This window comes from Geotrypetes seraphini, chromosome 8, assembly GCF_902459505.1.
Source record: "Geotrypetes seraphini chromosome 8, aGeoSer1.1, whole genome shotgun sequence".
Classification (NCBI taxonomy): Eukaryota; Metazoa; Chordata; class Amphibia; order Gymnophiona; family Dermophiidae; genus Geotrypetes; species Geotrypetes seraphini.
In genome coordinates this window covers 188,850,911-188,867,695 of record NC_047091.1, presented here as the reverse complement: position 1 = coordinate 188,867,695, position 16,785 = coordinate 188,850,911, and the positions used below count along the sequence as shown (strand labels likewise).

At 43.6% G+C, this 16,785-nt stretch overlaps 1 protein-coding gene across 1 annotated transcript in view; it reads left to right on the top strand.

Moving 5' to 3' along the window:
- The window catches only part of KSR2 (kinase suppressor of ras 2), a 530,220-nt gene that overhangs the window by 319,796 nt on the left and 193,639 nt on the right, over positions 1 to 16,785 (top strand). The window contains exons 11-12 of the mRNA XM_033953868.1: positions 4,374 to 4,542; positions 11,744 to 11,830. Of these exons, the coding sequence (XP_033809759.1) occupies positions 4,374 to 4,542; positions 11,744 to 11,830 (256 nt within the window). The remainder of the gene's footprint in view (positions 1 to 4,373; positions 4,543 to 11,743; positions 11,831 to 16,785) is intronic.

Here is a 16,785-nt window from a genome sequence, read left to right as displayed (position 1 = left end):
AATTCATCAAGTTGCTAGGACTCGAATACATGTTGATGGCACTTAAGAAGAAGACACTTTTGCATTGTCCATGCTGGGCTCCATGGATGATATCACCCACATGTGAGAATATCTGCCTGCTGCCCTCAAATATCAATCCTTTGCAACTAAACTAAACCTTAATTTTATAGACCAAGAGGAGCTCAACTCGGTTAACAGCAGTGACGTACCAAGAGAGGTGCGGGGGGAGGTCCATCCCGGGTGCACGCCCCAAGGGAGTGCATAGCCGGCCACCATGCCTATTCTTCCGCTACTGCCTTTCCTTAACCAGCAGCAGCGGCAGTAAACAGGGGTGTCTGCGGGTGCTCACCAGCATTGCTCAGCTTCTGGCTGGCTCTCCTGCTGAAAGCCGCGGGCGTCCGCTCCTCGCGCGATCCGCGGCTGCATCAGAAGCGTTCTCTCTGATGTCACGACGTCAGAGAGAAGGCTTCTGACGCAGCCGCGGATCAGTGAGATGTAGACGCACGCGTCTTTCAGCAGGGGAACCGGCCAGACATGCTGGGCAGGGAAGGGGGGAGGGTAGAAATGCTGGGCAGGGAAGGGAGGAGGGTAGAAATGCTGGGCAGGGAAGGGGGAAAGTAGAAATGCTGCACAGGGAAGGGAGGAGGGTAGAAATTCTTCACAGGGAAGGGGGAGAGTAGAAATGCTGCACAGGCAAAGGAGGGAAAAATGCTGCAAAGGCAAGGGGGGGAGACATGCTGCTGTTGCTGCTGCATAGGGAAGAGGGGAGGGTAGAAATACTGGACAGGGAAGGGGGGAGAGAAATGCTGCTGCTGCAGCACCCAGTTGGGGAGAGAGAGGGAAGGGGGGAGAAGGAAGACAAGAGAGAGGTATCAGTGATGCCAAGTCCATGGGAGGGAGGGAAAGGAAAAAAAGGAAAGGAGATACCAGACCATGGAGGGGGAGGAAGAGATGCCATGGCATGAGGGAAAGGAAGGAGATAGAGATACCACACCATGGTGTGGAGTGGGAAGGAAGGAAGGAAAGGAGAAGAGAAAGAGAGAGATGCCAAAGCATAGGGGAGGGGGTGGAGACAGAAAAATGGAGAGGGGTTGAAGCTGAAATGAATCATGTGCAAAGGAGAGAAGGTACCCCAGATATATAGTTTATTGAAGGGACGTAGAAAGAGAGAAGATGTCATATGGAAGAGAGAGAGGGTGGACAGTAGATGGAAGGGGCAGAGAGAGTGTGGGCAGTAGATGGAAGGGGTAGAGAGAGAGGGCAGAAGCTGGGTGGAAGGGGCAAAGAGAGGGCAGATGTTGCATGGAAGGGAGAGAGGACAAACGCTGTATAGAAAGAAGAGAGCAAAGAGAAGATGATTAAAGCAGAAACGACAAAAGGTAGAAAGATTTTTTTATTGCTTTACATAGAATCAAGTAGTATTGTAACTGTATTGATAAAAGTTTATAAATAGGAAATGAAAATAAGGCAATTTTTTGGACTAAACCACTTTCCTCAGGACAGGATACAATAACAGCAGTATACTGTACTGTTCTGAAGAAAGATTTGGCCTCTGAAAGCTAATTGAAAAATGGATTAGTCCAATAAAATGGTATTTTCTTATTTCTCATTATTTGTTTTATTTTTATTTGTTAATTTGTAAAGTGGTGATTGTTAAGTATCAGTTTTTTCAAATTTACATCTACTGTCTTTATATTTTGCACAGTATTAGGGGACATGTGTCACTGTTTTTGTGGTGTTGCACTGTATGCATAAGAACATAAGAACATAAGATTTGCCGCTGCTGGGTCAGACCAGTGGTCCATCGTGTCCAGCAGTCCACTCCCGCGGCAGCCCTTAGGTCAAAGACCCTAACTGAGACTAGCCCTACCTGCGTACGTTCTAGTTCAGCAGGAACTTGTCTAATTTTGTCTTGAATCCCTGGAGGGTGTTTTCCCCTATAACAGCCTCCGGAAGAGTGTTCCAGTTTTCCACCACTCTCTGGGTGAAGAAGAACTTCCTTACGTTTGTACGGAATCGATCCCTTTCATAACAAAGAACTTATCTTTGTTGAAGGTCCAATCCAGGGCAAGCAGTGGCTTCTCCCATGTCTGTCTCAACTGTATGTGCTATCTACGCGCTAAAAATTTTAAAATTTTTCTTGGAGACGCGTCTGGAGGCAGAAAATTGGAGTTTCTGAGCTACTCAGCACAGTTACGTTGGCTCGTGTTAACTGGTTAACGTAAGACTACCCCATAGACCCTTATCACCTACCAAATAGGTAAGGGCAAGAGCTCACATGGTAATTCTTTTTAATAGCTGTATGTCAGTAGCAACATTAGTATATGGCCACTAACAGAATAGATTTTCTGGCTGTAGTAAAAATGACCTTAGCGCACGGGAAAAGGCGTAAGGGCGTGCTAAAGCCACATTCTATTGCAGCTTAGTAAAACGCCCCTTAATTCAGCTAAAATTTCAACATGCTGCTCTTTTTTGTACAATGGAAATAATCTATTTTCCAAAACCGAGTCAATTTCATCAAAAATTCTACAGAAATTCTGTCATGATCTAAAAACTGACTCAAAAATGTTTTCGATATTTGCAAAACCAAGAGCAGGTGCTGGATATCCAGGCTTTGTTACTGTATGGATCGTTTTATCTTTGCAAACTTGGAGTTTGACAGAAATTAAATTGGGGAAAAAAAAAAAAAAGAACGACCGTGGAGCCACATTTTGAGTTGAATTTGCTCTCAAAAACATCCATCGCATTGATCAGCAATTCTTTACTATATACTTTAGCTTCATCATTGTTAAAATTACACCCATGCATAGCTTTAAATAAATAACTCTCAAGTTTAACTTTTTGTTGGTTTTGCAATTTTATAATTTAAATTATAATGTGCCACAAAAAAACATTTGCTCCATTTAGGGCTCCTTTTACAAAGGTGCACCAGCGTTTTTAGCGCACGCGCTGGATTAGCCCGAGTCTGGTTTCTTGGCGGTTCAGTTTAACTTTTGTCTACATATTTCTATTTTTAGTTTGTGATTATTCCATATTGAGCGAGGGTGTATCTCTGTTCTGTGTGTATGAAAAGGACATAGTTTTCAGTTGGCATTGATTGCAGGATCAATTGACTGTGCGGGATCTGGCTTGTTTAGTTTTACAATGTATGTGTTGGTGTTCTAGTGCTCACTGCAGTGTTTAAGATGCTGCTTTATCCTAGGTACACTCTTGTGCGATATGTGGATTGAACTAAAAATCATATTTTTCAAATAGATGGGAGGGGTGTCAAAAAAATGATGGGCCCCGGGTATTACATATGCTAGGTACGCCACTGGTTAACAGTAATGTAATACAAAATACATAAACTTAACAAGGAAAAGTAGACTAGAATAGTTAGTTTCCAAAATGTTTAGCAAACAAAAAGGTTTTCAGAGCTTTCCGGAATAAAGCAAAAGAACTTAAACTTCTTAATGTAAGCGATAAAACATTCCAGAATTCAATTAATTTAAAAGCAGAAGAATGACTAAATCTCTTGAAGGTTCTGTTTTTACCACTGAGAGAGGGAAATGTAAATTTTAATTTTTGAGAACTTCTGGCAAGAACATAAGAATTGCCGCTTCTGGGTCAGACCAGTGCCCTAACTGAGACCAGCCCTACCTGCGTACGTTCCGGTTCAGCAGGAACTTGTCTAACTTTGTCTTGAATCCCTGGAGGGTTTTTTCCTCTATAACAGCCTCCAGAAGAGCGTTCCAGTTTTCCACCACTCTGGGTGAAGAAAAATTTCCTTACATTTCAATGTACATTCAGCGGAAGAACCTCTGATACACTCCAAAATACTGTAATGATTGAATATCAAGTTTTTCCCCTTAAATATGCACATCCAAGAAGGGGGGGGGGTGGGGATTTATTGGTTTTCTTTGAGAGTAACAATGTGGGGAGGGGGGAGGTTATTATATATTTGTCTTGAGTTGAATGTTATTGAATAAGGAAGGGGAGGGATATGGAATTTGAAATTGAGTTTTGTATAATATTAAGTGATATATCTAAGACCAAATGGATGTTATATACTGTTTCACTTATTGTGAGTGTTAAAATGAATAAAGAATTATTAAAAAAAAAAAAAAAAAAAAAAGAACTTCCTTACGTTTGTACGGAATCTATCCCCTTTTAACTTTAGAGAGTGGCCTCTCATTCTCTCTACCTTGGAGAGGGTGACCAACTTGTCTCTAACTATCAAGTCTATTCCCTTCATTATCCAAAGAGAGATTTGATTTTTAGGGACTCTGGTAAAAATAAGACAGGCTACGAGCCATCTTAAATGACCTTGCTTGTGAGTTTCATGGGACGATGCCTCCGACACTCACTGATCTCTCTTTCTCTCCACCCTGCAGGATCATATTCCAGTGCCCTACCAGCCAGATTCCAGCAGCAACCCATCATCAACAACCTCCTCCACACCATCCTCACCAGCACCTCCCTTACCACCCAGTGCCACCCCACCATCTCCGCTGCACCCTTCTCCACAGTGCACGCGGCAACAGAAGCAGTTCAGCACATCAGGTAAACACAGCCAGTCTGGCCATTAAGATTATTACCATGGATGGGATGACAGGGTATTCCCCCTCCCCCCCTTTTCCTTATAGCCCATACGCTTTTTTATCCAAGACAGCCTTAGTATTTGGCTAATGTAATTATTCTGTGGATGTCAGGGTCGAACTTTAGACGTTTCCCACAAGATTTCCAAAATTTGGGCTGGGGAAATGTCCATTTTCAAAACCACTAGATGTCCAAAATTTTTTTATTTTTGAAAATCATCTACTTAGACATTTTGGCCATCAGGACATCTAACCTTAGATGCCTAACTTTTAGTCACCATTTCCGACCACAGAAACATCCAAGTTCAAAACATCTAAATCCAGACCTTTTGGAGGTGGGAGGGGTCAGCATTGTAATGGACTGGCCACACGGACATGCCAACAGGGCAATGGGGCACCTTAGAGGGCACTGCTGTGAACTTTACATAAAGAGTGCCAGGTATGCATCTCACCATAACTTCCAAAACTCTCCCCAAACCTACTAGACCCACCTATCTTGGTTGGCTCACACTTTCCACCATAAATGTAGTGGTTAGAGTGGCTTATGGGCCTGGCTCCTCCTCTCTATGGCTCACTAGCCCACCCACCTACCAGGCTACTTCAGACACCTGTGTGATGCTCTACTAGGCTTCCCCATAACAGGTGCTGCTGTTCTAGAGACAGGTATGTACTGTTACATTCAGAGTTTTGGGTGGGGGTCAATGACCACTGTGGGAGTGTAGTAGGGTCATTACTTAATCTCACCAGTGGTCATCTGGTCAGTTTGTGTATCTTTATAGCACTTAGACACTTTTAAAACAGGTCTAGCTCTGAACGTCTAAGTTCCATCAAGGACGTCTAGGGAAAGGTTTGATTATTGCCACAAGAAGTCCTAGTCTAAGCCCACCCATAAAATGCCTCCCTTGAATTTTGGACACAAGCAGCTAAGAAGCCTAGCAAGACGTCCAGAAAGTCGGCTTTGAAAATCAGCACTTGGACATTTTGGCAAAAAAGAATGTCAAAGTGCCATTTCTCGGATGTCTTTCTTTTTTAAAAATGAGCCCCTTAATGTCCATCACCATCATTGAGGTCTCAGGATCAGAATTATATAGTTATTCCATTCCTTTCTAGAACAAGATTAAATTCTACTCGTGAGCCTGCCTTTTTTACCTTACCTTTCTCTATGGAATTTCCTTCCCTCTTTGTCTAGAGGAAAAGTTACAGAAGTTTAAAAAAGATTTGAAACAGGTGGTATTTCACACTCAAGACGCTTCAGAGAGAGAAAAGCAATCAAGTGAGCCGGTTCTGCAAACACATATTTAAAGGAACGGTATCTAATGATACATTTACATGGATATCTAAGAAAGAAAAAAGCTCTAATCTGAGTCACACCTGGTTTCAACATTAGGCATTCCCTTCTTCTCTTCTGAGTCTCCCTCGAGACATCAGGGAATATCTGAATGTGGAAACCCAGGAAGTCCTTAGATCTATTTTTAAAGAAAAGTTTAAGGATCCAGTCTTTGTCTGGAGCCAAAGCTACAGTCAGTAAGAGAGTGGCTGGAATAGCCGATTGTTCCAATAGAGTAGAAACGTCCAAGGGTATTTCCTGCGATTTTCCTTCATCTTCTTTCTTTTGAGGATCCAGATTTTTTGTAGGCAAATAATATACCCAGCACAGATTATCGTATTTTCACAAAGATAACGTGCACCCGTGTAAAACGCGCACACGGGTATAGCGCGCGGGAAACACAAATTTATGTAAAGAAATTTTTATATACCGCGCTCACGGGTATACCGCACATGCCACCCCGACTCTCCTTTCACCCGCCCCGACTTTCCGTTCGCTGCCCCAACTCTCCGTTCGCTGCCCCGACTCTCCTCTGGCTGCCCCCCCTTGAAGTCCTGTCCCCCCTTGAAGGTCTGCCTGTCCCCCCTTGAAGTCCTGTCCCCATCCTGAAAGCCTGATGCCCCCCCCGACGCCAGATTCATCATCCGGAAGGACCGCTCGCACCCCCACCGCTCGCACTCCCACCCCGATGGACCGCTCGCACTCCCACCCGAAGAACCGCTCGCACCCCCACAGCCTCCCCCCCTCCCCCATGGAGAAGCTGTCTACCTTGTTTCCGGATGCCAGTGAGCCCAGCTGCTTCCTCTGCCAGCGGTCCCTCCCCTTCTCTGAGCCCTGCGCTACGCTGCTTCCTCTTCCGGCGGTCCCGCCCTTTCTCTGATGTCAGAGAACATAAGAACATAAGAACATAAGCAGTGCCTCCGCTGGGTCAGACCTCAGGTCCATCCTGCCCAGCAGTCCGCTCCCGCGGCGGCCCGATCAGGTCACGGCCTGTCTGAGACACCAGAAGGGGCCCCCTTGCCACCTTGGTTTCCCATTGAGTTTTATCTTCCCATCGAAGTCCTAACCCTCCGGTCTTGCACATGCACGACCTGGTCGGATTTCTATACTTATTACTTGGTTTGCTTTCTATACCTGTGTTACATCCCAGCACCTCTCTCAGAAAGGGCGGGACCGCCGGAAGAGGAAGCAGCGCAGCAGGGCTCAGAGAAGGGGCAGGACCGCCGGCAGAAGAAACAGCTTGGCTCACTGGCATCCGGAAACAAGGTAGACAGCTTCTCCATGGGGGAGGGGGGGGAGGCTGTGGGGGTGCGAGCGGTTCTTCGGGTGGGAGTGCGAGCGGTCCATCGGGGTGGGAGTGCGAGCGGTGGGGGTGCGAGCGGTCCTTCCGGATGATGAATCAGGCGTCGGGCAGGGTGGGAACTATGTAAAAAAAATTTTTATATAGCGCGCTCACGCGTATAACGCGCAAGGTTATGCACGGTTTGTAAAATCGTGTATAACGCGTGCGTTATATGCGTGAAAATACGGTAAGTGAAATTTCTTTGTAAAGTTATTCCTCAATTTAATTACTCTTTTCGTTAATCTTGGATCTAAATAGAGGACTAGTGTGTGATTAAGATGAGAAGTGTTTTCCCTTTTTTTCTTCTTTTTTATACTTTGATTTATTCAAGATTGAAGTAAATCTAATTTTATGGTTTTGATAATACTTTCTGTACAAGATGTGATGCTTGATAATAATGTAAAAATCATATAAATAAAAAAAGATTGGAAGATATTTCTTTCCGGTGGCTTTTTCATCGTTCTAGTTTTAATAGACTCCACCTCTGGGACAGCAACATATGCAGTCTTTGGTTATTTTCTACTCATTGGCAGACTCTAGGGTTTTATCCTTTTTCTATGTTTTAGATTATTTTTATGTGTTTTACTTATTTTCTGAACCTTATTGTAAACTGCTTCACTTGACTTGTTTAGAAAGAAATACAATCCCAGTTTTACTTACATTCAGAATAAAGCCCCAGACTTCTTGTGATTTGGCTGTTAGCTGTTGAAGTTCTCATACTTCTGATTATAAAGAGCATTTGTTTAACTTAATAATTGAAATAAAGCCAGAGAAAAGCAACAAATGATATATAAGGGATGGAAGGTTTCCATTTGGAAGAAATGCTGCAGAATTTAGGGTTTTACTTAAGTAGGGAAAGAAACTGAGAAAGGGATATGTTAGAAATGTCTAAAATCAGGAGCAGTGTGGAATAGCAATAAAAGCAGAAGACCCTCTAAGAAACTTAAAGCCACAGATTGAAAAGAAATTAAATTGTGGAATCTGCATGTTAATGAGTGCGTATCTCTATTGCCACTCGGAGGGGAATTTTCTAGAAGAAATCCAAACAGGTGACTATTTTAAGCCTGTGAGCCTTTCTAAAATAGGTTCCTAGGACCAGCACCTGTAGTGTATAAATATGTGCAAGTGCTTTATTCCTATATGGGGTGGGACTTGATATTACTCCCTATCTGAAGTTTTTATTTTTGCTGCACCAAGGATAGTGCTTGTTTGGCTAATCTTGTGTGGATTGCACTGAACGATCCCTGATGCAGGCAGTCATGCCAAAACACAGACCATGTCGGGTCCTTTAATAAGTAGATTTTTCATTGCTCAGAACTTGAAGGCTTCTTGTGCTTCATGGAAAGGGAGAGGAACATAACGCTAAGTATCGGTAGAGGGGAGAGATTCTTAAGCAGTTTCTTGAATGATAGAATGTTCGGTTGGTTTGTGATATGACCTCAGTTGTAATTCTTGATTCTTAACTATGCCCTGAAGTGTGGGTAACTTACAGTATTTATTTATTCAGTTTTTTTGCCCGTCCTTCCAAAGGAGCCCAGAACGGGTTACAAAGTACATCCATAATAATCGAGACATATGCACCCCCATGCACGTATGTACTAAGTGATTTTGGTGCGTATGTTATAAAATAGTGCCTAGCATTTACATGCCAATTAGGTGCTATTATTCTATAATTAATGCGCACAATTGATGCTTGCCTTTAGTTCCAAATTTATAGGATTACCCTTTGCAACTTTAAAATTATATCCCATGCTCTACGTATGTTACAGATGTTCAGTTAATAACCAAGGTACATACATGACATCTGTAGCATAGCCAGCAGTACACTGTATAAACATTCCAGATGTGCAGCTGATTACCTAGGCATGAGGTACATATTAAAGCCACACATTGGCAGGATCTGCAGGGCAAGGAAGAAGCACTGTGGATAAATTTGAAAAGAAGAAATGGTGACTATATTTACAGGCCTCCTTCACAGATGGAAGAAGTGGACAGAGATTTAATAGTAGACATTCAGAATATATATATATATATATATATATAGGGGAAGTTTTACTAATAGATGATTTTAACATGCCAGATGTTGATTGGGGTATCTCTATTGCAGAGTCTTCTAGAAGTAGGGACATCCTGGATTCTATTCAAGGAAAATTGTTCCAGCAGTTGGTAATAGAACCCACACGGGTTGGGGTCATACTGGACTTAGTGCTTACAAACGGGGAAAGTGTTCCTGATGTTACAGTGGGTGATCATCTGGCATCCAGTAATCACTCATGGTACGGTTTAATATTAAGATGGGAATAGAGAGGCTCATTCAAAAGCAGAGGTTCTAGACTTTAAAAAACGATCTTTGTTTGGATAGGGCATTATGTCAAGGAATTGTCTGGCTGGGAACGTCTGGAAGGAGTGGAAATGCGGTGGGAAAAACTGAAAGGAGCGATTGTAAGGCGACAAACCTTTTTGTGTGGCAAGTAAGTAAAAGTAAGAAGAAAAGAAGGCTGCTTTGGTTCTCAAAAGTAGTAGCTGAGAAGGTAAGGAATAAGAAGTTAGCTTTCAAAAACTACAAAAGATCGCAGAAAGAGGAAGACAGGCAAAAAATATCTGGAAAAGTTAAGAGAGGCTGGTTGTGTAGTCAGGAAAGCAAAGATGCAAATGGAAGAAAAAATAGCTGACATGGTAAAACGGGGAGACAAGACATTTTTTAGATATATCAGTGATAGGAAGAAGTGCAAAAGTGACATTGTGAGACTCAAAGGTGAAGGGGAGAAATATGTAGAAGCTGATAAAGAAAAGACTGAATTGCTTAACAAATATTTCTGTTCTGTATTTACGGCTGAAGCATCGGGAACAGGACCACAGAAGACAAACACAATTAGAGATGGAAGAGTGATTGACCCTGATTGATTTTCAAAGGGTTGTGTTTGTGTACATCTGAGGGTGCTGAAGGAACTTAGGGAAGTTCTGGTGACTCTGCTGACTTACCTTTTCAATGCTTCTCTAGAGTTGGGAGTAGTACCGGAGGACTGGATAAGGGCGGATGTGATCCCTCTCCACAAAAGTGGAAGTAAGGAAGAAGTAGGAAATTACAGGCCGGTAAGTCTGACTTCTGTGGTAAGCAGATTAATAGAAACGCTTTTAAAATAAAGAATGGTGAAATTTCTGGAATTCGGTGGATTACAGACCAGAGGCAACAAGGGTAGGTCTTGTCAGACAAATCTGATCAATTTCTTTGAATGGGTGACCAGAGAATTGGATAGAGGGAGTGCGCTAGATGTGGTGTATTTAGATTTTAGCAAAGCCTTTGACAGTGTTTCACACAGATGTCTAATAAATAAACTGAGTGCCCTTGGGATGGGTCTCAAAGTGATGGGCTGAGTCAAGAACTTGTTGAGTGGAAAACGACAGAGGGTAGTGGTCAATGGAGATCGCTCTGAGGAAAGGGATGTTACCAGTGGTTCTTGGGCCTGTTCTTTCTAACATTTTTATAAGCGATATTGCTAAAGGGCTGTCAGGTAATATTTGCCTCTTTGCGGATGATACCAACATCTGCAATAGAGTAGACGCCCCGTATGGTGTGAATAACATGAAGAAAGACCTAGCGAAGCTTGAAGAATGGTCTGAAATTTGGCAGCTAAAATTTAATGCATCATGCATTTAGGCTGCAAAAACCCAAAGGATCGGTACAATTTAGGGGATGAAGAATTTATGTGCATGATAGAAGAGCGGGACTTGGGTGTGATTGTATGCGATGACCTTAAGATGGCCAAACAGGTTGAAAAGGTGACGGCAAAAGCTAGAAGGATGCTAGGGTGCATTGGAAGAGTTTGTCCAGTAGGAAAAAGAAGGTATTGATGCCCTTGTATAAGACTCTGGTGAGACCTCATTTAGAATATTGTGAAGGATATAAAAAGATATAAAAAGGATGGAGCCGGTCCAGAGGAAGGCTACTAAAATGGTGTGTGGTCTTCGTTATAAGGCGTATGGGGACAGACTTAAAGATCTCAATATGCATCCTTTGGAGGAAAAGCGGGAGAGGGGAGATATGATAGTCATTTAAATACCTACATAATATAAATGCGCATGAGTCGAGTCTCTTTCATTTGAAAGGAAGCTTTGGAATGAGAGAGCATAGGATGAAGTTAAGAGGTGATGGGCTCTGGAGTAATCTAAGGAAATACTTTTTTACAGAAAGGGTGGTAGATGTGTGGGACAGTCTCCTGGAGAAGGTGGAGACAGAGACAGTGTCTGAATTCAAGAAAGCATGGGATCTCTTAGAGAGGAAGAGAGAATGGTTACTGCAGATGGGCAGACTGAATGGGCCATTTGACCTTTATCTGCCATCATGTTTCTGTGTTTCTATGTTACAGATGTGCAAGAAGTACACTTACCGGTACATGCTTATTACAGATCTATAGGGATGGGGAAGCATATCTTGTACATGGTTAAGTCCTTCTTTTAAGGTTTTGTTCATCCTGTATATTTGTTCTGTTCCTCCAGGGTCCAACAGCACCATTCACCCTTGTGCCTCTTCTCTGTTACAAGCTTCCCATTACTACAAATACAAGCAGCAGTTCATTTTTCCAGGTAGGTCAGAATCTATTACTTGGCCATAATTCCTTCCCATAATGCATCTGGCAATTTGAAATGAAAGCAAAACTGCTGCTAAACTGTGCTAGTCCCAGATACCCAACCAAACACCCCTCTTTTGATTTTTTTGGGTGGGAGAGGGAGGGTGCCTTTAATTGTGTAATATTTCCTTGTTATTTGTCACGCTCAGGAACCAGTCCTTTGATAAATATTTGACTAGCGTAACATGAATAAATTCCTCACAAGTTTTTGCTTAATTTTTCAAGGCGGCTGCCCAGTATGCTGATGAAGTGACTTCTGCAGCTTCTATTTAAAGTGTTGTCCCTGTGATATTCTACATTAGTTATTTAAAAAGTTCAGAAATTACTTCTTCCTCTCTATTTGTCTATTGGACACTTTCCACTTAGTCTCACTGTATTGATTTTGTCTTCTGTTTTTCACGCTCACACTTGTCTTTCCACATCACTCATTCCCTCTTCTTTTGCAGATACTTCTTTGTCTGACACTCTAGATTAGACATTTCACACCATTTTCTAGATGTTTTTCTGAATATTGACTGATTCTTTCTATCTCTCCTTTTCTGTTTTCAAATGTCTTTTGTTTTTCTTTCTGTCATCTGTGCACTTGCTTCTCTGGCTCATCTAGAGTATGGGACCTATTTGATCTCAGAGGTTCAGATATCTCATAGTAATTCTCATACTGGACAGGACTCCCCTCACCATTCTCTTCTCTTTCTTGTTCAGATTCAGTTCATGAATATTGGCAGGACAAATTGTACATATTTTTCCAAAATAAAATGTTAATGGGGACAATTTTGAAAAGGATTCTCTATAAAAAAAGAAGATTTTTAATCAATCTTCTAGTGCAATGGGTGTGTCATTCTGGATGATAGGGTATTCTCCCCATGCTTGCGAGCTGTGCAGAAAGTTTTTTTAACACCTCTTCATTCACTAGAGGTCTGTGCTGCCTCCTTCAGATTTTCCTTAGGCATGCAAGCCAGAAAGAGTCTTTCTGTTCTGCTCTGTGTATTTCTTTATTTTTTTCAATCTTTTTTGCAAGTTTTTAGTAGCTTTCAGTGCTCAGAGCTCCCCAGGTCAGGGGTCAAGTTCTGCCTTCATGGAGGAGAAGCAGATTGAGGTCTGCAGCTGAGAGGCTAATCCCTCTGTGGAACCTGTTAGCAAGCCTGCAGAAACTTTTGTGGTGCTCAGAGTCTGGTCCCCCAGAAGCTTTGCTCACCTGCTGGGTAGCAGGGTTTGAGTACAGGCGGTCATGTATCCATAGGGGGCTCAGCAGGGCTCTTCAGTGTGCCAGCTGTATTTTGCCTCCCTCCTTTCACATGCGCAGGTCCTTGGGGGTTTGAGGATCAGTCAGACTGTGATCTGACTGGCAGCCCGAAGATTTCAGCATTGGAGGAACAGTCACATTGAGGCAGTGATTTTTTTCTCCCACATCCAGCTACTTTAAGAGCTGAAGCAGGTTTTAGCACAGGTCATAGTAAAGCTGCTACAGCCTATGAGGAAAATTGGGGGAGGGGAGTGTTCCTTAAAAAGCTAATTTTAAAGGTTTCTGCCCCTTCCTTTAGCGTTCTCCTCTTCTACAATCCATTTTTCTGAGATTTTTGCTTTTAGTTGAGCCATTTTGGGGCTTTTGTTTTACACCAAAACGCTGACGTGGCAGCTTTCTTGGATTTCCAATTTTTTTTCCAAAGTTCTCCAAAACCTTCAAATTGTCTCTTTTTGCCTCGAAACTGCCAGGGATGGAGTCAGACTCCTTTACCCCTAATTCATGCCAGGTTTACGCTGGATGGGTGCCCGAAGAGTATCCTTGCGCCGTGTGCCTCACAGCACATTGGGGGGGGGGGGAGCATCTGACTTAGTCTCCCCTTTGGTCTCTAGGACTGAGGAACTTTCAGGGGGGCCTGTGTTCTGAGAGAAAATCCCTTCCAGAATGGCGGTCTATCTAAGCGTAGGAGCATGGAAGCCCAATAGACGCAAGCTGGAGTCTCCTAAAGGGCACTCCATGCTGCTTAATACACATTTGCACCTGAATATGTTAATCTGGCGAAAGACGTAAGAAGACTTGAGGCGGTCCAGAGGAGGGCGACGAAAATGATAGGAGGCTTGCGCCAGAAGACGTATGAGGAGAGACTGGAAGCCCTGAATATGTATACCCTAGAGGAAAGGAGAGACAGGGGAGATATGATTCAGACGTTCAAATACTTGAAGGGTATTAACGTAGAACAAAATCTTTTCTAGAGAAAGAAAAATGGTAAAACCAGAGGACATAATTTGAGGTTGAGGGGTGGTAGATTCAGGGGCAATGTTAGGAAATTCTACTTTACGGAGAGGGTAGTGGATGCCTGGAATGCGCTCCCGAGAGAGGTGGTGGAGAGTAAAACTGTGACTGAGTTCAAAGAAGCGTGGGATGAACACAGAAGATTTAGAATCAGAAAATAATATTAAATATTGAACTAGGCCAGTTACTGGGCAGACTTGCACGGTCTGTGTCTGTGTATGGCTGTTTGGTGGAGGATGGGCAGGGGAGGGCTTCAATGGCTGGGAGGGTGTAGATGGGCTGGAGTAAGTCTTAACAGAGATTTTGGCAGTTGGAACCCAAGCACAGTACCGGGTAAAGCTTTGGATTCTTGCCCAGAAATAGCTAAGAAGAAAAATAAAAATAAAATAAAAAAATTTAAATTGAATCAGGTTGGGCAGACTGGATGGACCATTCGGGTCTTTATCTGCCGTCATCTACTATGTTACTATGTTACTATGATGTGAAGAGCTTATTTGGATTGACAAGATCCCCAGGGGAAGTCTATCAGCACACCAAGAGGTGCACAAGGGGGCATGGGATTCTAGGGTGTATCTGGTTCACTATAGAGGCTGGCCAAGATCTGGTGGACCTTTTGGACAGAAACTCAAGGGGTCTATCTGCATGCCTTTACTGTCATAGAGTGAGCCCTCCCTGTTGAGAGATGCAGGGTTAGGCAGGTGTGAGTATGTAAGATAGAGTGGTGGCCCTCGACCAGGAGAATGAGTCATTAAAGGTAGCCAAGACAATGGTTTGGCTGTATCCAATGGTACAGGAGTGTCAGCAAATGTTCGCTTAGCTTAAGGTAGATTCTTTAGTAGTGCAGGTAACCAAACGCACATCCCTGCCAAGGGAAGAAGGCATAGTAGTAAAGGATATGCAGGATCGCAGTCTGGATGTGATCCTTAAAAGACAGTGTTGGCCTTGGGAATCAAATCAACTGCAGTGGCTTCTTTTGTGACAGCGATCGAGCACCCAGCCATCCACCGCAGGGGAAGGAAGTCAGACCGACATGGGGAACAGGATTCCGTCCCATGCGGCACCTAAATTTGAACACCTCTGCTTCTTCAGGGCAGCTCCACTGCTATCGGGAGCTGCCCCAGCGATTGAGCACGCAGCCATCTGCCGCAGGGGAGGAAGTTGGGCCGGCATGGGGGATGGGCTCTGCCTCCCGATGTCCCTTGCAGCGCAGAGCGCCGCCATTTAGGGGGGAAGCTTAGCAGTGCACCACCACTCAGCGCATCATCTAAGGTGCAAGCCAAAGGTGTTGTCTTTTAGCATGCTCCTTTGCTGTAGGCAGCGATGTATCCCAAAATAAAGAGACTTAACACAGATAAGCCTACAAAACCTACCACATACCACATCAATAAACCTCCCAACAACCAGCAGAACTCACCCTACTCAACCACAACCACAGAACTCCAACCACAGAATGCCAACTTCAGAATGCCAACCTCAGAATACCAACCACAGAATGCCAACCTCAGAACGCCAACCTCAGAACGCCAACCACAGGACTCACCCCACAGAACTCTCTCCACACCAATAGACCTCCCAACATCACAGAACTCCCACACCATTGACCAGGCATCCACAGAACTCCGGGCATCCACAGAACCCACTCCACACCAAAAGACCTCCCAACAACCACAGAACTACCAAACCACCAGCCGAGTACCCAAACCTATCGAACATTGGCAGCCAGCCCTCACGCAGACCACAAAAAGAGAACCCCACTTACTCTAACCCTACTGATTCTGTACATCACCAGCATAGCAGCAATTCACAATGCTCTTCCTACCTGAAGCACTACCACCGCTTGGCACCACACGCAACAAAGACCCAAACCCACAAATTGCATAAACACACATAATGGCCACTATGGGTACCACCAAAACATCATACCCATAATTTGGAACAATCACTACAAAGACAGCAAACGAAGGAAAAGAAACCTCCCTTGAAAAAGCAAAACTCAATCCAAACTCCACCACACAGCAACAATTAAAATCAAACAACAGCAAAATCGTTACCCCAATCCCATGCATATACATTAATGCAAGATTGGTAGCAGACAAACTATTCCTCTTAAATGAGCTAATCACACCCAACAACATAACTCTGTCATTCTTTACCGAAACATGACTAAAAGAACAAAACAGCCCAGAACTCCCACACCTGTGCCCACAGGGTTACGACATATTCCAGACACCCTAGGAAACACAAACGAGGAGGAGGACTAGCAATAATCTACAGAGACACATTCACCATCAAAGAGACTGACTCAGCCATCCATCCAGATCTAAAATACATAGCCTGTAAACTAGAGGACAAGCCCAACCCCACGCTAAACAACATAGGAATTCTCTTGATATACAGGTCTCCAAACTCTCACGCAAGCACTATCACCAAACTGCTGGAAATAATAGTGAATATGGCATGCCAACACACCAGCCTGCTCATTGTCGGAGACGTCAACTTATCTCTTGAATCGACCACCAACAATGATGTCTCTCAACTCAGAACTCTACTTGAAGACTGCCAAATCACGATCATGCCGTCAGGCCTAATGCACTAAAAATGACACACCCTTGACCTATTAGCAACCGTCCCCACCAATCTTACAGCTAATGTCAAAT